The 26983-nt window shown below is 39.6% G+C and overlaps 1 protein-coding gene across 2 annotated transcripts in view; it reads right to left on the bottom strand.

The window, feature by feature from the left end:
- The window catches only part of GLCCI1 (glucocorticoid induced 1), a 114254-nt gene extending 88505 nt beyond the window's left edge, over positions 1-25749 (bottom strand). For both annotated transcript variants that reach the window (XM_043462683.1, XM_043462684.1), the window contains exon 1: positions 25152-25749. In XM_043462683.1, the coding sequence (XP_043318618.1) occupies positions 25152-25611 (460 nt within the window). In that variant the 5' untranslated portion in view covers positions 25612-25749. The remainder of the gene's footprint in view (positions 1-25151) is intronic.
- Between the last annotated feature and the right edge of the window lie 1234 nt (positions 25750-26983).

Below are 26983 nucleotides of genomic sequence, written 5' to 3'. Positions count from 1 at the left end.
ACAAATACCAATTTTTCCAGACTTTTCTACACAGAACTCATATTAAATAACTAGCTTTACACAAATATATCACATTAACAATGTTAGTCAGTAGTATCAAAACACAAGTGTGTAAAACCTTTTTATCCTTGAACAGTTATGTTCAAAAAGAAGGAGCCATTAAATCCCATAATCTGTGTGTGCACACATGCCTTAAGTCACCTAGTATTAAATAGAAAAATGTAAGGCAATCCTTTTAGTTATGCCCAATACAACATCTGGGCATGTCTGAGAAGTAACAGCAAGAGCTTTCTAACATAACATTTCACCTAGAAATTAGATCTTGGGAGACCCTAGAACATAAAGGTACAAAGCCCTCAGGCACAGGTGAAACTAAGCAATAGATCTCAAAGATGGGATCCTGAGATGTGGCTTTCTGTCTAAGCATTACCAGACAGCTTGGTAAAAATGCAGGTTATAGGACCATAGTCCCAGATAGTCGAATGTAGTAATCAGGTGGACCAAAGTATCAACATATTTTTTAAAGCAAACCAGATTGATTCAAAAACATCATCAGGCTTGGGAACCACGGAGGTCCTGAAGCAGTGTTTCTCAAAGTATTGGACATTTGTTAAATATGCTCATACCAGGCCCAATTTGTCAACAACAATGTGAGACTCTCTGCTAGTGAGACCAGAAAATTCTGAATTTTTAATAAGCTTGTGAATCTAATACTACTAAAAACTTAGGAACTTATGTCTCAAGGATTGGGACTAAATCCATTACAGTTGCAGCTGGTCAAAAAAAAAATCATTTTGTTGACTATAAATCTACTCCATTTATAGGCACTGAAAGTCTGAATATAAATCCAAGAAAATATCCTGCTGCAAAAATAGTCAACCAATTCTTTGAAATCTGCACCTAGCAGCTCACCTTCTAGAATCTAGTAAATTTAAACCTCTAGTCATCTCCTTCAAAAGGTCACTTTCTAAACTGAGTGCCAGTCATGAAAATAAGAACCTTCAAATCTAAACACAGAGCACTCCAGGCAGAATGCTTAGGAACACTAGAAAGATGAGGTAACTGACAAAAAGCAATACAGCTTCTTTGGAAAGATTACCTCCCACCCAAACAGGGCATTTGGCACAGAAACAAAAGTTAACTACAATAAAATTCACCTCCTAAAAAAAAAAAAAAAAAATTCACCTCCTAAAAAAAATACAAGAAACTCTGAAAAAATACACTAAGTAGGTTCCTTGAGATAAAGTGAAAGTGCCAAAGAAAAATTAAGTAAAATATATAAGCAAAGTAAAATTTAGATTTTAATTAACCTGAATAAAGAATCTAAGCCTAAGTCTCAAAATATTACAATATTTTATAGCTAGTTTATTTAAAACCTTTATCTTTTAACAGAAAAGCAGTGAGTTTTTCATGATGTCTAAATTAGCTTCTTCATATTATAATTTCAGTCCTCATCACTGAAATCAAAACAACAAAATCACAAAGCAGAGCCTGAATATAAGACATTAAGTTGCTTTTCTTCAACTTCAAAATAACCTGAAATGATACAGTTCCTAGTGATCAAGAATAACCAAAAGTAGATTCAGGTAGGGAATATTCCTGCTATTGGTCCACTGAGCTTAAGCATGAACTGTTACAGGTCTATTTTGTTAATGAAGATTTGCTTCAGTATTTCTATAATGAGAACTCCTTCCTTGAAAGTTATAGTTTTAAATTTATTAACACTGTCAAAAAGTGTCTCCTTGACCATACTTTAGTCCAGCTCCTCTGAACTCTTCCCAGTTGGGCCCTAATTTGTGGGCTTCTGTGTTTAGCTCTGAAATGTCCGATTTTAGCAAGAATCCTACGATGTCAGTTTAACCAGAGTCCCCCACCCTCAATATTGATCACCCTCAATATGTGATCAGGTTCCTCATCTCCACCATCTCCCATGTAGTATCTCACTGCCCTGGCCTGTCTTCTTCAATAATCCTTTTCAGATCTGTTTAGCCAGGATCCCCCTTATTTCGATGTTTCTTTCCTCTTAGTAATTTTTCATCTATTCACCCCCATCCTTCTTCTTAGTTATACATACTCACTTTTCCTACTTTTATTTCAAGTTTGCATTTAATCCCTCTGTATTTACTTCTGGTTACTCTACACCAACAGTCCCCCTGAAAAGAGTCTGCTTTCAGTTCAGTCGCTCAGTCGTGTCCGACTCTGCGACGCCATGAACCGCAGCACGCCAGGCCTCCCTGTCCATCACCAACTGCCGGAGTTCACCCAGACCCACGTCCATTGAGTCGGAGATGCCAACCAACCATCTCACCCTCTGCCGTCCCCTTCTCCTTCTGCCCTCAATCTTTCCTAGCATCAGGGTCTTTTCCAATGAGTCAGCTCTTCGCATCAGGTGGCCAAAGTATTGGAGTTTCAGCTTCAACATCAGTCCTTCCAATGAACACCCAGGACTGATCTGCTTTAGGATGGACTGGTTGGATCTCCTTGCAGTGCAAGGGACTCTCAAGAGTCTTCTCCAACATATTCTTTAAAGTGTCATGAACAGTTTTTTCTCAAACATCACTACCAATATTGTGAGTAATTTTCTCCTTGCCTCACAGTTACAGAGAGCAATTTCCAAAATAAATCCCACCCCCCCCCAAAAAGAGCAATTTCAAGAATTATATAACTAAGAATAAAAAATGTAGAAAAGAGAAGATTGGTATACCTCTCTAGCCAATCTAATGCATATTAATACTGATCATCTAGCAGAATTATTGTTAGATTTAGCTTTCTAAAACCGGCACTGTTTAGGCACTTCACAAATGGCCTTCATGGGCCTTTCTTGCTTAACATGTAAGAAGATGGAAAGTAAGCCCAATACATGGGCTACATAAAATAAAATAATCAAAATCAAATGAACTTCCGATAACAGACAGGAAGGACACCAGATCTGAATATGCTATCTGAACTAAAACTAAAGGGCAAAAACTAAAGCCCTCTCAGTGTGAGTAGTTTCTGAAACACTAATCAACCAGACCTGGAATCCTGCCACAGAAGCAATCTAGAAAATATGCTGAAATGACCATATGGCTGCCCTGCAGAAATCTGGAAAGGAACCAGTCAAGAAGGTGACAAGAGAAACAAACATGCATCTCACCAACGAGGCCTGACACCTGTAACCTGAGGTCTGTGAAGAGAAACAGACAGGGAAATGGAGTCCAGCAGCCATTCAGGAATGATTCTCTAGGCTACAGCTCCCTCACATTTGTGTCAAATGACACATAAATTGAGATAAGACATTTGGAGGACCGCCTTCAGCCTATTTTCAAAGAAAATACAAGAGAGTGTCTTTTTGTATCAAGGTTGTGAAGAAAACTTCACCAAGATGGTCATGAAGGCGGAGAGAGGCACTGGAAAAATACACAACAAATTAAGACGGAGTTCTGACATTGAGAATGCATCTCCAAAGAATCACGGACAGAGCAGCTGAGATGTCACAGATTTTTAAGTTCATTTTTTTTCTAGTGGCAAAATGGTATTTCTTTAGGGAACCTCGGCAAAGTCATAATTAGCAGAAGAACATTCTATAAACTTTATGAACTTCCAACGAATTCAATTAATAGAGATTCCAAATATCCAAAATCTCACATGACTAATGGGTTCAAATTTTAAAGAAATAATCACAAAGTATTAGCAACTATGAGATAATGTAAGCGGAGGAGCCAAGATGATGGAAGAATAGGACGGGGAGACCACTTTCTCCCCTACAAATTCATTGAAAGAACAATTGAATGCTGAGCAAACTTCACAAAACAACTTCTGATCGCTAGCTGAGGACATCAGGCGCCCAGAAAAGCAGCCCATTGTCTTCGAAAGGAGGTAGGACAAAATATAAAAGATAAAAAGAGAGACAAAAGAGTTAGGGATGGAGACCCATCCCAGGAAGGGAGTCTTAATAGAGGAAGTTTCCAAACACCAGGAAACCTTCGCACTGGCGGGTCTGGGGGAAGTTTTCGAATCTCCGAGGGCAACCTAACTGGGAGGAAAAATAAATAAAACCCACAGATTACGTGCCTAAAAGCAACTCCCAGCAGGAAAGTACCCCAGACGCCCGCATCCTCCACCAGCAAATGGGGGCAGAATGGAGAGGAGCGGGCGGCATTGCTCAGGGTAAGGACCGGGCCCGAACGCCCTGAGGGCAATCGGAGAGAGCTTTTGTGAGATAGCCACTTAAACTGTGGGACAGCAAAAGAGAGAGAAAATTAACCTGCCGGAACACACTGCCGGCTGTTCGCAGAACAAAGGGTCTGAGCAAGTCCAGAGAAGAGCTCGCTGGCTGTGGACCGGCCCAGCCCTGCAGGGGGCAGGGGGCAGAGGGCAGGGGAAACGGGCAAACAGCCCCAGAGACAGCATCCCCTACCACACTGCAAACAGGCCTCCAGTTTCTAACCAAAGACTTCCTGAGATTCTGCATGGGGGGGGGGGGGGGGGGCGATCCTCGGCGAGACACAGGGCGCACGCACCCAACCGGCGCGAGCTGAAACTGAGGCTGGGGCCGCGGAGGGGAGAAGGCGCACCGCACCCGGGGAGAGTGTGCCCGTCAAGCTCCTGGCTGCCTGAGCTGCTTGGGCGGGGAAGGCACAAAAAGCAGGCACAACCGAGTCCGCACTTTTGTGGAACACCCGAAAACCGGAACCGCATGCAATGCAGGGCCCGCTCCATGTAGAGCAGCTGGGACCCTGAGCAGCATAGAGGGGAAAGCAGCGCCCCTCCTTCCCCGCCGAGGGAACTAGCGAACCTGAACAAGAGACCACCTCCGCCCGCCTGTGTCAGGGCAGAAATTAGGCACTGAAGAGACCAGCAAACAGAAGCCAAATAAACAAAGGGAACCGCTTCAGAAGGGACCGGTGCAACAGATTAAAATCCCTGTAGGTAACACCGACTACACTGGAAGGGGCCTACAGATATCGAGAAGTGTAAGCTGGAACGAGGAGCTATCTGAAACTGAACCGAACCCACACTGACCACAACAGCTCCAGAGAAATTCCTGGATATATTTTTACCTTTTTTTTCCTTTTCTTTTCTTTTTTATTTTTTCTCTTTTTTCTTTCAAAATTCCCTATTACTCCCCCATTACTCCTTAACTTTCATTTTCATATCTTTTTATGATTTTTTTAATTAGGAAAAATTTTTTTTTCTTGTTTTTTCTTTTCTTTTTTCTTTTTCTCTTATTTTCTTTTAAAGTCCTCTATTACTCCTCTACTGCTCCTTAATTTTCATTTTCACTTCACTGTAACCTTGCAAAAAAAAAAAAAGAGAGAAGCCCTATTTTTAAACTGAACTTCATATATATTTCTAAAATTTTTTGTGTTTTTGTTTTTAATTTTGTATTTTTAAGAGTCTAACCTACTCTAGATTTTTAATCTTTGTTTTTCAGTATGTGATATAAATTTTTTTGACACTGAAGAATCCAATATTCAGTTCCCATTTTTATTCAGGAGTGTGTTGATTACTCTCTCCCACTTTTGACTCTCCGTTTTCTACCTCAGAACACCTCTATTTCCACCCTTCCCCTTCTCTTCCTAATCCAATTCTTGAATCTCTGTGGGTGTCTGGGCTACGGAGAACACTTTGGGAACAGAAAGCTGCATAAATCTGTCTCTCTCCTCTTGAGTCCCCCTTTTTCTCCTCCTGCTCATCTCTATCTCCCTCCTCCCTCTCCTCTTCTTCATGTAACTCTGTGAACCTCTCTGGGTGTCCCTCACGTGGAGAATCTTTTCACCATTAACCTAAAAGTTTTATTATCAGTGCTATATAGTTGGAGACTACTGGAAGAATAAAACTGATATCCAGAGGCAGGAGACTTAAGCCCAAAACCGGAGAACACCAGAAAACTCCTGACTACAGGGAACATTAAGTAATAAGACATCTTCCAAAAGCCTCCATACCTACACTGAAACCAACCACCACCCAAGAGCCAATAAGTTCCAGAGCAAGACATACCACGCAAATTCTCCAGCAACGCAGGAACATAGCCCTGAGAATCAACATACAGGCTGCCCAAAGTCACACCTAACATATAGACCCATCACAAAACTCATTACTGAACACTCCATTGCACTCCAGAGAGAAGAAATCCAGTTCCACGCACCAGAACACCGACGCAAGCTTCCCTAACCAGGAAACCTTGACAAGCCAATCGTCCAACCCCACCCACTGGGTAAAACCTCCACAATAAAAAGGAATCACAGACCTCCAGAATACAGAAAGCCCACTCCAAACACAGCAATCTAAACAAGATGAAAAGGCAGAGAAATACCCAACAGGTAAAGGAACATGAAAAATGCCCACCAAGTCAAACAAAAGAGGAGGAGATAGGGAATCTACCTGAAAAGGAATTTAGAATAATGATAATAAAAATGATCCAAAACCTTGAAAACAAAATGGAGTTACAGATAAATGCAATAATTTTCAAAGGAGAAGACAGCAGAATGCTCATTATCTCTAAGGCAAGTCTTCCATCAGTACATGAAAGAAATAACCAGAGAAGGATTGCAAATTCATATGGTTATTCTCTCAGCACATCTGAATTTAAGACTTAAGAACTTCCAGAGCATCTGATAACCAAATTTAATTATTAAAAATTTTATATAACCATATTTATATTAAAATTTTTAATATTCCTCCAATATTTTATTGTGTTGATTCAGAAAAATTAATATTAGCCCTAGAGTGGTATACTTTCTTCCTAGGTAACCTAGTAAAGAAATGAGCTCCTGATCAATCTACTGAAGAAACTAACTGAAATGAAGCATGCATAGTCACTCCATTATTAGAAATTTTGCCCATCCCCTTCCTCTAGAGCTGGCAGTTACAGAGTCAAGTTTGAAAATACACCCTACAGAAGCCTGCAGCAAGAACCAGGAATGGATCAAAGAACAGGAATTCCTTTTATGGGGAAAAGTAGAATAATGGGCTGAGGTGCTTGGAGAGAGAGGCATTTGGAAAAAACAAGATGTAAAGTCTGAAGAGGACCTTCACCTTGCAAGGGGCTAAATCTAGAAGGACCTGCTTTTCAAAGGAACAAAAGCAAGCAGCCTCTTTCCACATCATCCCACTATCTATGGGACAAGTTAACAAACAAAAAGTCCTAAAATAATTTTCAAGGCCAAGAAAGAATTGACTATAAACATTATGGAATCAGGATCCTACCACTATTACAAAAGAACAATCAAGTTATACCATGAAAAACAAGGTATTTGGAAAACTGTATGACGCCTATAGTTCCTCTGATTCTGAAAAAGAATCTGAAAATGATCATCTTTCTCATCTCCTATTTGAATAAAGAATAATGACTAAATATGGCACAGAAAGCACAACAGTCTCCTAGGCAAGTAAATATCTCTTCTCAAATCTATACTGAAAATTTGGAGAATTCTAAATCCAAATATATTTTAACAACACACAATTTATAAATGAAAGTAAGATTCAAGCATTTAAGTCTTAAGTTCGAAACATTTTGTTTAAGTAATAAAAACTACAGATTAGCTCATAATAGCATGGTAATAGCTCATAATAGCATAATAAGAGGGTAAATAGTTAACTCCATGGTTAAACGTAGAAAAGATTAAGGAGAAAGGCTTAGGAAAAGAAAACTGTTTAGTTTCATTAAGATATGACTGCTAGTCAACCTAATTTACTGATGGTAGGCAAATTATAAACAGAAGGCTGTACTGAAATACATCTGGAAACCACTGATTTGCTTCATGAAAAAGAATCCAATTAAATCTACCCTACTAGCTGTATTTTTCCCTACACTGTGTCCCCAAATCCAGCAATGGTGAATACATTGTTGACTGGGAAATACAGAACTAACTACACTTCTGTAGATGAAACCCAGAATCAGTAGGCTCAACAGAATGAAGGCTTCAGAAGTAAGGAAACACAGATGTTTATTCTAGCATTTACTTTCATAAATATTGACATCAAAGAACCAAATATGTACTATGAAGCAGTAGTTTATCCAAAATTGGATGCTTCATTAAAGCTGGAAATGGCCAAAAGCTGCAGGAAACATCCTGAAGGAAAAGGTCTTATATAAATGATACCTTTGTGGAAACCATGGAGTAAAACAGAACATGGTAAAAACTAGTTCTGTGTTTGCATACACAGAACACCTTCCACCTCAACAATTCTACAAATATTGTGCATAGAAGGTTGCCAGGAAACGTTGCCAAGGACTGGGAGCAACTTCAGAAAAAATAAAATAGAACTACTAGTGGCATGACTAAGTGTAGGGGAAGTGAAAAATATTTTAGAAGAGCATCAGAACAGACCCAAAAGTGGTAATTATAATCTTAGTCAAAAATAGTCTATTGATATTATTGATTGAACTGTACTTAATTCAAAATGGCACTGCTCGGGAGCTACAAATGGACTGAAGTCACAAAGTTCCAGAGTTTGTTATTAGCATCTCAGTTAATTTTTTCCCTTAAATGATAAAAAGAGCATTGTTCAAACCAAGCACCCAAGAAATGAGTGAACAAATATTAGACAATACTTTTTGGATATAGCTTAAGTCAATCATACCTAGAATAGCTAGGGCATTTGTAATAAAAACCTGAACAACACTTTCAGGTGTACTAAAAAGATTCATCTCAACAAGGGAAGAAAACAAAACCACATTTTGCCAGTTATACAAAGGAGATGAGTCAACTGGATTTTTGTCTGCCCTTTTTCTCCATCCTTTTCTTCTTCACCTCTGACCACAAGTTTTTAAATATCTCCTGTATAGTGTCTGAGACAGGACAAGTACTGAACAATATATGTTCAAACATTACAAATAAAACCATTAACTTCATTTTCATGAATACATCAAATCAATCATTTATCCATCTCTCTTCCCCCATATTATATTTTAGCTGTTTTACTTTCACTTAAGAATGAAATAAGAAAGCAAAACCTAACACAAATCACTAATCTGTTTAGTTTATACTTAAAGGATAAACATAAAACTTATTTACCAGAGACTCCTTTCCTAAAAGTTAAGGCTGTCTCTTTTTTTCTTTTTTTAACAACTGGCACAACTTCTCAAGTTTTGTTAAACCTGTGGATTTATTTCAGTTATACATTCTTTCCTTACTCTTATTGTAATAAATTACAAAAACTAAGAAATCACCCGGCATGTACTATGGAACTCATTACCAAAGGAGACTTTTTGGAAGGGCCTCAGTAACATGGCTCCTATTTTTTTAAACATTCTGTATGTGAAGCTCATCTGAAATCATTGTGAATAAGGTGCAAGATGGCGAAAAAAGTAACTTGAATTCAGATCCTATTATCATTCTGTTTTCAATATGTACATAAAAGGCTATGATTTCCATGCTTAGATATTTCACAAGCAGGTCATTAGGTTCATATAATAAAGAACTCTTCCATTTACTGCATACCCAAGAAAAATAACAAAAATACATATGACAAGACCACTTAACAAGACCACTAAACTTAGTGCCCTGACAGGCACTCTGCGAGATCACTGACTTAATTTCCACAAGGCTATCAATGCTTAAAACATCTCCAAACTTTTTCAAAAATGGTTATAAGATCTTCAGTTAATAAAAATAAAATAGCAAATTATATAAAAATAAATCCATTCCACCCAGATCACACAATCTTGGTGCGTGAACTTCACGTAGGGTCTCCTGCATACTGACCGAGGTGCTGACAACCATGAACCACATGTGCCTATGTGCTGGATCACAGGAGTGACACTCCCAAGGTGAATTTTCAAAGTGGCTCCAGGAGAAGAAGCTGGTAGACCACATTTCTTTAAACTGTGAAGTGCAGCAAAGTTGCTAATGCCAGCAGCTACCATTTTTTAAAGTTTGTGGCTTATCACAATAAAAACTCAATGTATCTTCCTGGCTGACAGATGGCCTTCCATATAATCATTCATGGATTCTGACTTCATTTCATGGCTCCATCATTCCCCCAGGGCCTTGGTTGGACTCCTCTGCTAAATTCTTTGCATCCAGCTGGCAGATGAGGAAAATGAAAGAATGAGGAGAATCAAACGTGCTTTTTTTACTGAACACAGATGAAAGTGTTGTTGTATATCACAAAGCTTTATCTAATTGCAAGGAGTAGAAAAAAAAGTCTAGATGTGGGCCAAGAGGGAGACAAAACAGGATTTGGTGAATACTTAGAAGTGTCTGCAATAGAAAGGCAGTTTGTCTGAATTACCCTTGGAGATAGTTTGAGACAAATTTTAGAGTGTGTCTCATTGAATTATTATAATCATCACCACAAATAGAATAATTTTATTTACAGTAATCAATAGATTACCTTACCCTGACAAGGAATCCTTACCCTGACAAGGAAAGAACTACGGAGCTACTGAAAGATAACAGCATTTTCAATACAAAGTGAGTTCAGTTTACAAAGTATTCAAAGTACACAACTGTGGATGCTAACATGAGTCATTTATGTCAAGGCAAGGATTGTGAACTTGAGAATTTTTTTTAAAGAAAGACTGTGTTTATAACAATGCCAATGGGTAAATTAGAGACGGGAGAGTAATGACAGGGGAGCCACTGGAGAGGCAGCATTTCTAGCAAAGCAATAAGCAGTAATGAAGCCATGAGGTGATGGAAAGAAGCTACCAGATTCAGGACATAATTCTGCGGAGATGGGAGATGGGATAAGACAGAGAATGGGATAAATGAGGGAGGAGGAGAAGCTAATAACTATGCTGTGAGGAAGTTAAGAACCCAATCCAATGATGCTCTGGGTCTGAAAGTCTTAACCAAGGCTGCTGTGTTTCATACTGCCAGTAAGCAAATACAAGAAACTATTCAGCCCTCTTTCTGTACCAAATCTCTGAGTTTAAATTGGTGGCTCAGACGGTAAAGAGTCCACCTGCAATGCAGGAGAGCCAGGTTTGATACCTGTGTCAGGAAGATCCCCTGGAGAAGGAAATGGCTACCTACTCCAGTGTCCTTCTCTGAGAACTTCCATGGACAGAGGAGCCTGGTGGGCTACAGTCCACGGGATGGCAAAGAGTCAGACACGACTGGGCAACTGACTCACACACAGAGATAATGATGCTTCTAATACTATCTTATCACATGGGGATAATTACCTAAGTTTGAAATTACAGAGTAAAATGCAGTAATAAATCACTGCTTTTCTGTCAGCATAGAAATATACACTAGGCCACCTTTTCAAAGCATGTTACATAAGGAAGTATGATATATTCTACTATGTGAAACATAGGTGGAGTATACTTTAAGTGAAAACTTTATATATAGATGGTAACAAAATCAGCAAGGAGGTAAAGGGCATGAGCAAAACATCCAAGGACAATTATAATGACATTTTTAAATATCTGGATAGGTAAACTTGCAGGATGTAAGCATCATGTCTGTTTTAATTTGCTATATAGTTGCCACCTTTAAGAATACCCATTCCAATTAGTGGAAATGCAATAACTACACCTTTCAAGGCTTGTTTCAACTTTCAATTTAAATACCAACATAATCTTCTGCTCAAAAATCACAAAGCCAATTCCAGCAGAGAAAATTATCATACACTTGTTAAGAAAATTAAACTACAGATAACTGAATTGTCATTCCAAATTATGTTAGTTGACTCAGAAAGGGGAATTTATACTTAAGCTGATCAGTCTGTATCTAGAAACCCATCCAACAAACTCATTTTTAACAAAGAGTCCTGAAGTAAATACTACAAAGAATTCAGCTTTTAAGACATGCCTCCAGAAGGAAATATAATTGTGTTAGAAATAGTAAGTTTCTCTATAACCACAAGGAAGATGTTCAGAATTCTCATCTAGTTAAATGTCCACTGGTTTTATCTTACATGAGGCAAGTAACATAGAGCTCTAAGTAACTAACAGTTGGTATAAGTCACTACCATTTACAGCATTATGAGAAGATGACCATGAGTTTCTACTCTGCATGGCAAAAGTGTCAGGAGCCAGTGATTACCCAGTGACTGCTAAGAAAGGAATGTGAACCCTGCAGCATTCTCTCTCGTATATACATATGTACACATCACTCTAATGGATACTGTGCAGACTTCAGGTATAATCGGATTAGGTGACCAATTAACTTCTTTTTTTAAAAAAAATCTGTACACAAATTTTTGTAACATTTTATGGAGCAGATTTTTATTTGTAATAGCCCCAAACTTAACCACAATGTACTCCAATAAGTGATGGGTTAAAGAAACTGTGATACATCCGTGGATCTTGGAATTTTGCTCGGCAATAAAGGAGAACAGACTATCAGTACTCTCAACAGCTTTGATATATGTCGGTGGCATTATGTTGAGTGAAAAAGAGCCAGGCTCAAAAGGCCACATAGGGTGTGATTCCTTTTATCTAACGTTCTCAAAATGACAAAACCATCCAGACGAGGACAGACTGGTGGCTGGCAGGAGTCGGGAAGGTGGGGAGACGGGAGGAGCGGGGCGACTACGAGGGGCAGCACGAGAGGGCGATCTCGGTGGCGTCTGACGTCTGTGACAGAGCGGGTCTGATCCTGACTATCCTGGTGGTCACACAGGTCTGCTGCTCACGTGCCAAGACTGATACACACACACAGCGTCAGGCGCACCAATACAGAAATCCTGGTTTGATGCCATGCTGTAATTTTGTAAGATATAGTCATGAAAGGAAAAGTGGATGAAGGCTACACGGGACTTCTCTCTACTGTCTTTTCAACTCCCTGTGAATGTTTGTTTACTTTTAAGTTTCTATTGGGGTGAGGTTGATTTACAATGTTCTGTTAGCTGCAGGTGTCAGCAAAATGAGTCTGTTATACATATGCGTATGTCCACTCTGGTTTAGATTCTTTTCCCACATAGGCCATTGTAGAGTGTTGAGTAGTGTTCCCTTTGCTATACAGTAGGTGCCTGTTAGTTAATAGTGGATATATAGGTGAGCAGTTAATTTCTTAATCCTTAAGTATATACAGAAACTTTAAGTTAAAGTCAGACTATAGGAATATACAATTATAAAGATCATAATCCACAGTGTTAATCATATATCTAGTCTAATTACGCTGACTTATTGCCTTGTCCTCTTGACATTAATAACAGTAGACGGTTTGGTGAAAGTTCTTCATGAAGGAAGAAATATTTCCTCCATGAAACTGGTTAGGAAAGGTTTGGTAGGAAATTATAACTCAAATAATAACTTTTTTTATAAGGACAAAATAATCCAGTAAAAAAACCCTGGAATATTTATTGAATTTAAAAGCATACCTTTCCACAGAAAAAAGTGAGAAATAGAATCATTAGTGCATATGAATTCTTTCCCTTTTAGGGGTTATCTGAATACAAAATTTCTTATAATTTTAATACTCACACTAGAAAGGGAATGGAGAGATCTATTCATGTTCATGTATAACTTCTTAGGATGTTAATTCTGCTAAATGTCAGTAGAACATTTTATGTAGCAATGAGAAATTACACTATTCAGTAATATATTTTTACAACCTCAGATGAACCTCAATCTTGTGTAACTGACTTCCTAAAAAGTTTGTGTAAATAACACTTTGGTAAATTGAATAATTTTACTTGCACATAAATTGGATATTCTCTTAAGTAAATAACCACCCCAAAATCTGCTCTATACTTTAAAATTTTTACATTATAACAAAGCACAAATTAATATGTAATTCACATTCTCCTACTTGGAGCTTAGCATAATCATAATCTTTATGACAGATCTGAAAACATTTAAATTTTTAATTGAATATGTCCACAGTTTTTGGCATGATGGTTTTTTAAGTTTCTCCAAGTAGAACAGCTTCAGAAGCTGATTTCATGTTAATTCCACAAGGCTAGGCCAAATTTGAGCAGAATATTTTAATATGTCTAGGCAGCAATACAACTTAGACCTAGATATATTAGAGAAGCCACAAGATGATGCTCTCCTAAGCTTCATCTAGTAAAGGAAAAACACATGTAATTAGTATTCAGTATTCAAAAAAGAATACCAAAAAGCTCAACCTAACCTTGAAAGAGAAGCATAGGAACATAATAATTCATATCTGAAGTTCAAGGCTCAGAGAAAACAGTGGGTCATATTCCTGGCAGATTTTAAATGATCTGAGTTTGTTGAGAAATATAAATGTGAACACCCCAACGGCACCTAGAATATGTATTCTTTAAGGGTTAAACAGAGCTCTTCAGACAGAGTAGAGACTCAATAAATATTCATTGTGTGAAAGAGAGAGAAAATCCACTAGTTTTACCCATCAACATACTATCAACAGCTACTGCAATACCTGAAAATAAAAATTTCTTGAATGAACAGTTATCACTGAAATTAAAGCTGTATTCATCCTTTTTGTATTTTAACCAAAAAGACAAAGAGTAGACAAATGTGATCAACTGACCAGGTGTTTTTCAATAATAGGTCACTTAGATATGTTAAGAATGACCAGAATTTTAAAATAAGGTTTTTTTTAAGCTCTCTGATCAAAATATTGCTGCATATTTTAGCTTTTCCCCCAAAACATTATTTCTGAGCACAGTCTACCTCCCTAATTTTACAACACTAATGAAACTGCATTTAGCAGTATTTGCTAATCGCTGCTTAGTAAGTATTAGACACTTAAATGAAATAACCTGACTTTAAACAGGAAAAGGACAGTTGATTCTTTTCAGAGTACCTTCAAAAACCCTTTAGTAGAAAGAAAATGACACTGTCAGAGAAAACTCAAAACTATCATAATTTGTTTACAGATTACCAGCTAATATAGAGAAAAATCCCTATTTTACTATGATCTTTTGTACACGTTTATGGAAAGATCATTTCACAGGTTACATGAACACAGGCAACAGTTTTTAAAGGTAACTAAGCAACTGAGCTCTGTAAGTTTTTTTATTATTTTCTCAGCTACAAAGATTACTTCACTAATCCAACTTACAAACTGATGTATTTAACTAGAAAACTAATTACAGAAGAAATGTCATGAGAAACTTCATCACCTAGACTCTATAAAGCACTTTCAGTATCAGAACAACAATAAAAATGCCATGTCTCATGTTACTTATGAAGGATCCATATTCCACACTATCAAAGAGCGCGTACAGTAAGCACAAGTGACCCTGAAAAATGTCACAACATCCGGAAAGAAGCTGTTAAACTGGAGATTGAAACATCTTTCTACATCACATCAGCAAACCGAGGAAAAGGAAAAGGGCCCAAGCAGGCATAAACTGAGAAGACAGAACACCTTACTTTGCCATGAGAATGAAATATACTAGTGTGAATGCTGCTGAGCTGTCAAAGAACGGTGCAAGTTAAAATCAGTGTTATGCTTGAATGGAACCTTATGATGCTTTATTACAAGTGCAAAGGTTACATTATTAAATATGAAAATACAAAAGACTCATTCTACCCAGATTTTGAGATTTCACATGAAATCTAAATTCTGTCTTAAAGTATATTTTACAGACCAAGGGAAAGGCCTACTAATGACATAATAAAGCTCTGAAGTGCTATGGCATTCTTATATACATATCTGAGGCCTGAATCACTGGGAATACTTGCAGCTATTTTAAGTTCTGTGGACCCTAGAGTTTAGTCCCATTTAGCTTTCTCTTCACCCAACCCCCCTGCCAAAACTATTTTTGGCCTTTCTGTGTCTTAACTATATAAGCAATGGGATTACCCATTGTGCATGTTTTCCTGTCCCATAACTAACTGGGTTCCAAAGGCAACTCCCAGCTAACCTGAAGTCAGGACTTCAGAGTTACACGGCCCGGTGGGCCTCTTGTGCATGCCACCTGACCTGGAGCAAATTACTTAACCTCCCAAGAGAGAAGCGAGATTATAAAAGTTATCTGTGAAGACAGATTGTAAAAGTATTATAAAAGTATTCTACACTGAGTTCTGGTTAAGACTAGTTGCTCAATACGTAACTAATTTTACGAAGAATCATCTAGTTTACACAATGCTATAGCAATGGAAACAGTATGGTACTGGCATACAGACAGACACATAAACCAATGGAACAGAGGGCCCAGATAAATCAATCCACACCTATTTGTTGTTGTTCAGTCATTAAGTCGTGTCCAACTCTTTGTAACCCCATGAACTGCAGCACGCCAGGCTTCCCTGTCCTTCACCATCTCCCGGAGTTTGCTCAAACTCATGTCCATTGGGTCAGTGATGCCCTCCAACCATCTCATCCTCTGTCACCCCCTTCTCCTTATGCCCTCAACCTTTCCTAGCATCAGGGTCTTTTCCCATGAACTGGCTCTTCACATCAGACCAATGACACAGAGGGCCCAGATATAAAAATCCACGCATATATGGTCAACTAATCTTTGACAGAGGTACCAAGAATATAAATGAGAAAAGGATAGTCTCTCTATACATGGTCCTAGGAAAACTGGATATCCACGTGCAAAAGAGGGAAACTGAACCCTATCTTATACCATGCACAAAATTAACTTGAAATGGATTAAAGACTTAAATATAAGACCTGGAACTGTCAAACTCCTAGAAGAAAACATAGGGGAAAAGCTCAGTCTTGGCAATGACATTTTGGATATAATACCAAAAGCACAAACAATGAAAGCAAAAATAAACAAGCAACTACAAAGCTTCTGCACAGCAAAGGAAACAATTAACAAAACGAAAAGACAAGTTATGGCATAGAAGAAAATACCTGCAAACCAGACATCTGATAAGGGCCTAGTATTTTGGATATATACATTTGCTATATCCAAATATATATATGGCATTCATGTAGCTCAATAGCAGAAAACACAAATGAGCTCATTAAATAATAGACAAAGGAGCTAAGTAGACATTTTCCAAAGATGACATATAAACAGCTAATGAGGGTACATGAAAAGGTGCTCAGACATCACTAACCAGAGACAAGCAAATTAAAACCACAATGAGACACCATCTCACACTTGGTAGAATGGCTACTGTCAAAAGACAAGAAAATAACACATGTTGGTGAGGATGTGGAGAAAAGAGAACCCTTGTATACCATTGGTGAGAATGTAAATTGGTGGGAATGGGAAACAATATGAAGGTTCCTCAAAAACTTAAAAATAGAACTAACATATAATCTAGCAATCTCACTTCGAGTATATACTTATAGGAAATAACATCAGTATCTTGAAAAGATACCTGCACTCCCATATTCAATGAAGCATTCTCTACAGTAACTAAGATATGGAGAACCTATGTGTTCACTCATGGGGGAATAGATAAAGAAAATATATACATATATGTATGTATGGAATATACACACACACACAATGGAATATTATACAGTCTTTTAAAAAGGAAATCCTGCCATTGGCAACAACATAGATGAACTTGGAGGATATTTTTCTAAGTGAAATAAGCCAGACACAGAAAAACAAATACACAGGAAAAAAAAATAATGATGATCTCACTTATGTGCGTAATCTTAAAAAGCAATTCACCGAAGGAGAGAATAGAATAGATGACGGACTGGCAGGTGGGGAAAGGTGCTGGAAGGGCACAAACTTTAAGTTATAAGACACGTAAGTTCTGGGAACCTAATGTACAGATGGTGACTGTAGTCAGTAATACTGTATTGTATACTTGGAATTTGCTAAGAATAGATCTTAAGTGTTCTCATCCCACATAGAAAAAAAAAAGTAGCTATGTGAGGTAATGGATATATCTTGATTATGGTAATCACTTCACTTTGTAAATGTATACCAAATTATCACACTGTGTACCTTAAAACATATACAAGTTTGTCAGCTATACCTCAGTAAAACTAGTTTTAAAAATTCAAAAGAATCATCTAGTTTAATAAACTTACTTTTCCTTCTATAGGAGACTCTTTTCCTTACCCAACTGAACTCTTAAAAAGCCTACCCATCTCATTTTAAAGATAGAGAAAATAAGATGAAGATTTAGGGACTTATAAGTCAAATGTTAGAAGTGGATAAAATAACCCAAGTCTCTTGACTTCAAATACTAGTTATTTTTCAGCATACCTTTTTGTTTCTAAGGTTCTTTTATGGAACCATTTGGCAAATAATTTTTTGGTCTTTAACTTGATAAGAGAAAAAAGCCAGGTTACTCTATAAAGGAATAAATGTGGCCACACACTGTTTCATTCTACATTTATCAGAAAAAAAGACACTTCCCAAAGCAAGTTTATAGAATCAGTAATAGGCCCTGCTCATTCAATCTTATATTCAGTAGTATCTATAGCAATCATTTTATTAGGAATATCATAGGTATTAACAAAACTAATCAAGCCACAAAGAGTTCCTTGAGGTTTTGTTTGTTCTGCTTAAGAAAACAATTGTATAATGATTTTAGAAAGCATTTGTTTCACCAAATAGTTAATATTTCAGTAATCTAAAAGTTAGCTATGTGAACTATTAGCAGAAGTTCTCCCTGTGGCCATACTGGCTAAATAAGGGGCTATTACTGTCAGCAGGAGATAGATACTTGATCTTCAGTGACACCAGGCAGCAAGCTGTAGCAGTTTTTGCATTCTTGTTATGAAACACATCCAGAAGTTTAGTGAGTTTCTTAATTCTAATATCTTGGAAGACAATTTTGGACACCAGTCTTCCCACACAATAATGAGTCTCACAAATTTAACTCATCCTTATTTTTGGTGAGCCATCATTAAAGTGCACCATAGTGGCATTTCATTAAGTTACAAACATGCAGAGTTCAAACCCACAAATTGCAGGGATAATTATTAGCTTCTTAGGGGTAAGGGGCTAAATTAATCCAGCACCAGTTGCTGGGACTATCACCTGAGACCAGAATCTCTGCTTGGTGATTCCTGCAACATTTACCAGCTTATCACCACATATAACTAACTTTTAATAATCATGGGGGAAAATACGTCTCACTACACACACCGTCACTTACACCCTCCTTCTCTCACACATACAATCGTGCTCACACACACATTCTCAGGCTTTTATGTGACAACAGAGAGATACGGCCATCCAACCATATTCTATTTCAGTTACATTCACTAACCTAGGTCTTACATTTTTAGACATTCCGAAAATGTCAAAACATACTCCAGCAGTGTTAACAGTGCTGCGGAAGCAACAGAAAACCTATTCATTAGTAATTTTTACAGCTCAGAAATCACAGCTGATGACCAGTATCAGAGTCTCCTTTCAATTAGGAGCAACAGGATAATCCTGTAGAGTGAACACCGTATCTAAAATCAAAAGACAGATTTCAAATTCACTTTCTTGATGAATGAAAGTATATATTGCCTTAAGCACTCACATGTTTTCTTCCTTTCTACCTACATCTTTAGAGATACAACATAATATTGGAGAGGTTACTGAGGTATCTGGGGCTTACCGGGTAGCTCAGTGGCAAAGAATCTGCCTGCAATGCAGGAGACGCCAGAGATGTGGGTTCAATCCCTGGGTTGGGAAGATCCCCGGAGGAGGAAATGGCAACCCACTCCAGTATTCTTGCCTGGGGAATCCCATGGACAGAGGAGCCTGGAGGGCCACAATCCATGGGGTCACGAAGAGACAGACACGACTGAGCAACTACGCCTGCAAGACTGAGGCATCCGTGAACCGGCCTCGTCCTGCCAGCTGCCACAGTGACATTTACCTGCGGTAAACACCACCGCTTAAAGGTATCTGCCATGCTTGCTCCTACAAAAATGAAATACTAGAAGAATGTTTTTTCCACAATTTGTTCATAATTAAGAATAATCCTATTTTCTTCAGAATTACTATAAATCCATTATATATACATATATATATGTATGTATGTGTGTGTGTGGTTTTTTTTTTTTTTCCAGAATAAGCACCAATCTTGTTCTTCTAGAATAAGCCGGATGAGTGATGAAGTCATAGTCAGTCCCAGGGATTCAGATGAGGGGTAGAAAGGGAAAGCAAGATGGCTTCTGGCTCTTCCATCAGCTTCTCAAGTTTTTTACATCATAGATGATAGTGTGCTCTGTCTTCCACTTACTTTAAGCAAACCCAGTTAGAGACAATTACGAGATAAGCTCAACTTTTTGTTAAAAAAGAATACAGGACAGAAACAGCACCAGTGATTTGGTCTCCTAGACATTTAATAAGAGAACAAAATTATATATTAAAGACAAAAAACAACAGCAGCAGGCACAAACCCCAGACAGGTGCTACGGAAAATCCTATCAGGGTGATGTCTGGGGATTTAAACTCTGGAGAAAAGACTAAACTAAAATTAAGAATAACAAAGTCATCAGTAGATACGTCTTGGCAGATTATTAGCTACATGAAAGCTTTGATAAAATGGGCTTTTAGCAATGTTTTCAATTTCAGATTTAAGAAAAATCCTCTCCTACTAGCCATTTGTTGAACATTGCCCTTTATTTCTATTGTTATTCACTGCCATGGAGCCCAATTACTCCTTTATTTTCTTCTTCACATTTAGTCTGCATTAGCACAAACAAAAATCACAAGGATAACATTACCCTTCAACATTTCCCCAATGTATAAATCCTAATTTGCATTAAATACTTGAGGAAACATACACTGTGGTGAGTGAAATGTCCTTCTGTAAAAGTAAATAATGAAGTAATTTTTAGCTAAATATATGTATACACAACTTTACATACAGTTAAACTGATCAAGGCGCATTTATAACACTAGGTGTATACAATATTCAATATGCTTAGAATAATAGTTATTTGAGAGGAATGTAATCTTTGAGCATGAAAATGTTTAAGAATAAAAAACTTCTATAAATTCACTTATATCCATTTTGCTATTGACCCACTGATGTAGAAGTTTTATGTACCATAATTAATGGGAAAAATTAATGAATGCTGCTGATACTTAGTGTAGTTCTCAAAAGCTGAAAATCTTCCCCCAAAATCAGTATTTGAAAGCTCTCTCTTTAGGGAAAAAAGTCAAAGCTTTAACTGTCAGTATATTTTTTAGTCTAGTATAAGAAAGTTTTCAAACAAGTAACTCTAAGCACTCTAGGAAAACATTTTAAAAGTGGGGGGCACAGGAGTGGGGGACCATAATTTTCAGGAATATTAGCCTGAGAAGTAACTTTATAGTAAGAAAATGTCTGAATATCTTTAAAATGGGGGGAAAATGTAATTAAAAATGCTGGAATTCTACAAACTGAGTACAGCACTAAAAACGGCTCAAGAGAGGAAATTTAATGAAAAGATAAAAACTGAAAGCAAACGGAGTGATTAAAACACACACACACACACACACACTCTGAAGGCAGTCATTCGGGATTATATGTTGGTTGGCTTTGTATTCTCTTTTAAATAGAATAACTTCTTAACATATAAAACAATAAAGCTCTCAAGACACTCATGAAAAATTCTTAGCAAATTTCACTCTAGAGTTAATAATCTGTTAGACTATTAGGCCTAAATAAATCTATTATGTTAAATCAGGAATTAACACATGCTGTTTTCCATAGCAGGAAATATATAAAATTATAAGCTCTTCCATGTTTTTGTTATTAGGTTTGGTACCCTTAAAAATAAGTGGTGTTCTACATCCAGAGTGCTCTAACGCAATTGTCTTTATATCTTTTAGAATTTATAATTCATCTCAATGCTCAATCCTTACAGAAAACCACAAAAGAACGTGCAACTGCTACTTACTGCCTTGAACAGTAAAACTGTATTTGTTCTGTTTTCGAGCCCATAGGTTTTGCTTTATGACGTTTTCAGAATGAAGCAAATTTATTCTATTTTCTTTTCACTGTTACACATGATTTCTAAGATCATTAATTTTAACACTAACATCCTGTTATATTCTCATTTGAGTTGTTCTATTTATCTCAAAGGTAGACTTACATATTACCATTACAAAAAATAACTATTTGCATAATACTTTATGATTTTACATCTATTACAAACACATCACAGGGAGCCTGAGGATGCATTCAGTAGCTTGTCATTCACCACTTCAAGACCCTTCAGAACTAAACAAGGGGGAGGGTGACATTTTGCTAATGGCAGAAGTAAAGAATATAAATAACAAACTTTGAAGTTTTAAAAATGCAAAATAAAATTTTTAAAAATGCAAACAAAAATATGATCCATATGCACAAACAAGATAGTTTCAATTTATAAAACTCGATGATCTCTGTAGAGAGCAAGGTGTTTGGAGATTTATGTATCTTCTATTATCACAGCCATTTAAATTATCTAAAACTTTGCTACAAAACAAAGAAAATTAACATCTTCTTGCTAAACTTTATAAATTCTATCATATTAAAATTGTACCTATTCACATAATTCAGCTTCTTCTCAGCCTTGTGAAATAATCTGATTATTATTTATCACTCTAGACTTAACCCTATAAATGCATATCAAGAGTGTTTCAGAGGGAGATAATAATGATCTAACATGTTTACAAATCATGTTGTTTCATAACTTCTTCTTGGTAAAACAACTACAAAGAAAACTGTTTACAGCTTCTGTATTTTCTTCCATAACCACCAGTCCAGATAAAAAAAATACCGAATGTTGTTATGTCACCTCTAGTCCAAATGCTCATAGCACTTGAAGCTTTTTGTAAACAATATGCCTCTATACTAAATACCTATCCCGGAGCCACTAGCTACCTAATTTAACATTTTTAAATGTAGTTTTAAATGCAACATAATACACACACACACACACACACACACACACACACACAGGAGTGTGCAGAAAGGGAAGGAGGTGGAAAGCAAGAAAGGGAGCATGCTGTTGTTTTCCATTCATGCAGTATAGTGATGTCAGTGTCTGCAGCGGGCGGCAGCAGCAGCGGGAGGAGCCTTGACCTGTGGAGGCTGAAATCCACTGAAGTCAGAACCGTGCAGAATTCAAAAGAAACTGAGTAGATAATCGTTTGAAAAAATTGTTCCACTGTTCATAGTATGAATTTTAAATAGCAAAGTAAACAGCAAAGATGAGCTCTATAGTTTTAACTTGAGTAGAGAGGAGCAAGGCGGGATGTGGAGAAGTAACATAAAGGTAATACCATCAGGGAACTGGGGGCAGAAGAGCCTACATTCCAAATCACTTCAATGTAAGAAAATGACAAACACTTGATGTTAAAAACAACAGAAAGGCCTCTTCTGGTCCCTGTACAAGCTCTCTGATGATGCAAATCTGTCTCCTGCACAGCCAGACTTAAAGAAGTGTTTTCATCATGATTGTGTTAAAATTGCATTAAACTCAGATGTGCCGTACTACAACAAAGAGGACAGGTTAAGTCTGGCCACACATTTTATTAAAACTACTTGATGATGGACCTTGTAATTCCTAAGCAATTAAGACTTTTGAAAGATGCAGAAAAAGCAAGTTGTATATTGTAAGATGTTAGTGGTTATCAGCAAAAGGGGAGGAGGTACTAGATGGCCATCATATTATTGCAGCAATTGCTGAAACTACTCTTACTATGTCCACAAAACCCTCTGGACAGAATCTTTCTGCAGGGCTTATTCTATGACTCTCATATTAGTCCTTAAAAGAAAGACCCCAAACCCAATGGCTGTACTGTTGAAACGAAATCACTCAAAAATGTATGTAACTGCCGCCTTCTTTTCATTCTGTTACCTTTCATTTCATACCGTTCTAGAAAATGAGCAAGGGAGTCGCATATGGCATTAATCTGTTAGAAAATGGTGGCCTTTTCTATGAAATACAGCCAAAGATGTGTGTTCAGTTGTGGTCATTATGAGGGCGATCACGTTGTTTTCATTCATTCATTCAGGATTTGCTGGAGGATGTCAGTTTCTGCAGCTGGCTTGACCTGGGGGAGGAGTAGGGGAGCAAATTCCTTCTGGTGCATACAGATTACAGGATGTGTTTCTTGGTGCTCCCGTACACATACCACTGCACTACATCCTACCCTGGCTTCACCATCAAGTGGTCTGAAAACAAGGGCCTTAGCAACATGCAAATTAAAGGTCCGAAATATTAAAACAAAAACACCCAAACTGCAGTCTATCTTAACACAATCACTTTCTCCAGGTCTAAGACCCTCATCGAGAAAACGCCATTAAAAAAATTCCACATACCATATAAAACACCATACAGAGCTCCACAATGTTTTCCTCCCAAGGAGAGATTTTTTCCACTGTTACCGGTGTGATAGGTTCTCTCCACAATGCAGAAGCAGCAGCAGCAGCATCTGTAGCCCTAACCCGGTATCTAATCACATGAGCTACTTACTCCCCTCTCCCTTATGAGCTTTACATCCCTGTTTTGGCTTATCTCCCTCTTCTCCCCCAGGACTCAACTAGATCATGCACTGTGATGTCCCTAGAGATAAACCAAACCACACCAAAACACAAAACATTAAGGGAAGCCGACAGCATCCACCAGGTCTCCACTGCCTTTGACAACTAACAGAAAAGAAACTCGAGATCCTTTAACAGCTCAACTGAACTGTTAAGTGTACTTACAAATGGAAGGGAAAAAGTAAGCACACTCCACAAATAGGTCCTTAGAAATTTACCATGCAAGTCTTGAGTTGGGCATAAACTGTTCTCAGTGCAGTACTGAGTACTGCCCGGATGCATATGACTATATAAAGTAGAGAAAAGAAGACCAAAAAAAAAAAAAACCCAAACACTATACACTTCAATTGCACATCCAAAACTGTCCCCTCTACACACCCAACAGGATATACTTACATCATAACTAGTGCCTCCACCCCTCCAAAAAAGAAAAAAATTACCCCGGTAGGCACAGACATATTATGGGAACTTTGTAGGAAAGCACAAAGAGGCTGTAGAGATTACAACCACCACCTTATCTGCTGCCCGAGTTGGTGTGCGTGTTTTTTTTAAGTGTTTCGCCCAGCTCCTCCTTCCCCCACTTACAAACAGCAAACACAGGAGTGAGCTAATCAGCTCTTAAACTGAAAAACCTTTCGAGGCAGGCGTGTGATGGTAGATAAAAGCTGAAGGGGCGGCAGAAGGGTCAAATAAAAGTTGCTCTGCAGTCCGCTCCTCCGAGCCCCGCAGCGACCGCAGGGGGGTGAGGTTCCCAAAGCCACTTTCACACCTTCGATAATGCACTAGCAAAGAGAAGCCCGGAGAGGCTGAAGTTTCCACGGAGGGCACCGTCGGGGAAGGGAGACGCAGCCCGGGAGGACGGAAGGGTTGGGCTCGCTACCTCTGCAGACGGGCGAGCCGGGGCTCCGTCGCTCAGGTGAGTTGCTCCTCCGGTGGCTCTCAGGGGACCGTCTCGAGCGGCCCTTGGCCCGCGGCGCCTGCTCGGTTGGGGCCGCGGCCGGCGGCGGCGTCGGGCTGGGCGGGCTGGGGCCGCGGGCCGCGCCGGGCCCCGGGAGGCTGCCCAGCGAGGCGGCGGCGGCGGCGGCGGGCGGGCGCGTGGGACTGTGCTGGCTGCCCCGCAGGAGTTGGTAGGGCACCGTGGCGCGGATGGGCTGCAGCAGCCGGCCGGCTCCCGCAGCTGGGGCGCAGCCCACACCGCCACCGCCGCCGCCGCCGCCTGCACCGTTCCCGCTGCCGGTGGCTGGGGCGGCGGGCGGGGAACCCGCGGCGCTGCGCCGCATCCTCTGCGGCGGGGGATGAGGGGTCTGAGAGGAACTGGAAGAGGAGGCGGCAGTGGACATGGTGGCTCCGCGGGCCCGGGACGACGCCGGCCGACACCGAGGCGCGGAGCGGGAGGCGCGCGAGCGTGTGGGAGCCGGCGCGATAGTGCGTGCGAGTGTGTAAGGGGGAGGGGCGGGGGGATCGGGGAGGGGGAGGAGTCTCCCGGCTCCCCCTTCCCAACGCGCACCCCCGCCGCCTCGGCGAGGGGGGAGGGGAAAGCTGCGAAAACAAACGTCCAACGGCCCCAACCGCCCGGCCGGGCTCGCTGTGGCGGTCACGGCCGGGGCCGCAAGGAGCCCGAAGCCGCCGCCGCCGCCGCCGCCCCGGGCATCGCGCTGACAGGGGAGAGGGGCAACCGGCCGGATCACGCAGACTCGCGGGGCAGCACGCGCGGGAGAGACCGATAGCTGCAAAGAGGGCCTGGACCCCTGCTTCTAGGGACCCTGGTAGGGGGAAAGGGGCCTCGAGGCGCCCGACTCTCCGCGGAGCCGCGCCACCGCAAACGCCGCCGCCGCTGCTTCTGCCCGCTCCTCACTCCAAATGGCAACTAACCCCCTAGCCCGTACCCCGCCCCCGGCACCGCCTCCCGGCGCTCGGGACCGGCAGCTGCCGCAACGAGCATTCCCATTGGCTCCGTCCTTCTCCACCAGTGCTCTAGTGATTGGTTTCAGTGTAGGAGTGAAAGGAGCCCCTGCCAATGAAAGTGGGTGTCCTACTCTGGAGGCGGGACATGAAGGGGTGGAAGAGGGAGGAGGGGGCCGTGTGCGCAAGGAGGGGCGTGAGAGTTGACAGCCTTTGAGGTGAGAGGGGGACTTTGATTGGGCTGCCTTGGGAGAGTGGGTCCGTACGTGTCCTGCCCCAACACCCACAGACACGCGTACACCCGAGGAAGCAGGTTACGAGGGCTCCACCATCCCGGGCCGATTGTACAATATGAGACAGAGGATACATCAGACAAACTTGACTTTGCAAGTACACCTGTTCTGATAGTGGGATGTTTTAGAAGAATCCATCCCTTTCTCTCTAACTTTGGTAATCCGAGGTTTTGTGGCGAGCAGACTAATTAAAAGAACTTTGGGCCATCGGAAGCAACGTGTGGAAGTTGGATTGAACACTGAGTGGATACTTTTACAGTTAACCTATGGAGTGAAAAGAGTTAGTCAAATCTTTTGTTCTAAGATAATAACTCGGAATTGCAAGAGTTAACAAGGAATTAAGTACATTAATGGAGGGCACCCTGTTGTCTTTCCCAGAAGCAGATGCCCTCTTGGGAGAAATAAGTACCAGACTTGATGTAACAATACACTGTGGTAAATTTCGTTTTTATTCTGCAGTGAAACTGAAGGGATACAAAGATTTTAGATGACTACCAGGAACCTAAGTTTGCCCCTA

The sequence above is a fragment of the Cervus canadensis genome, chromosome 3, assembly GCF_019320065.1.
Source record: "Cervus canadensis isolate Bull #8, Minnesota chromosome 3, ASM1932006v1, whole genome shotgun sequence".
Taxonomy (NCBI): Eukaryota; Metazoa; Chordata; class Mammalia; order Artiodactyla; family Cervidae; genus Cervus; species Cervus canadensis.
Note: the sequence above shows the minus strand (reverse complement) of the source record. Positions and strands in the feature narration are given on the sequence as shown.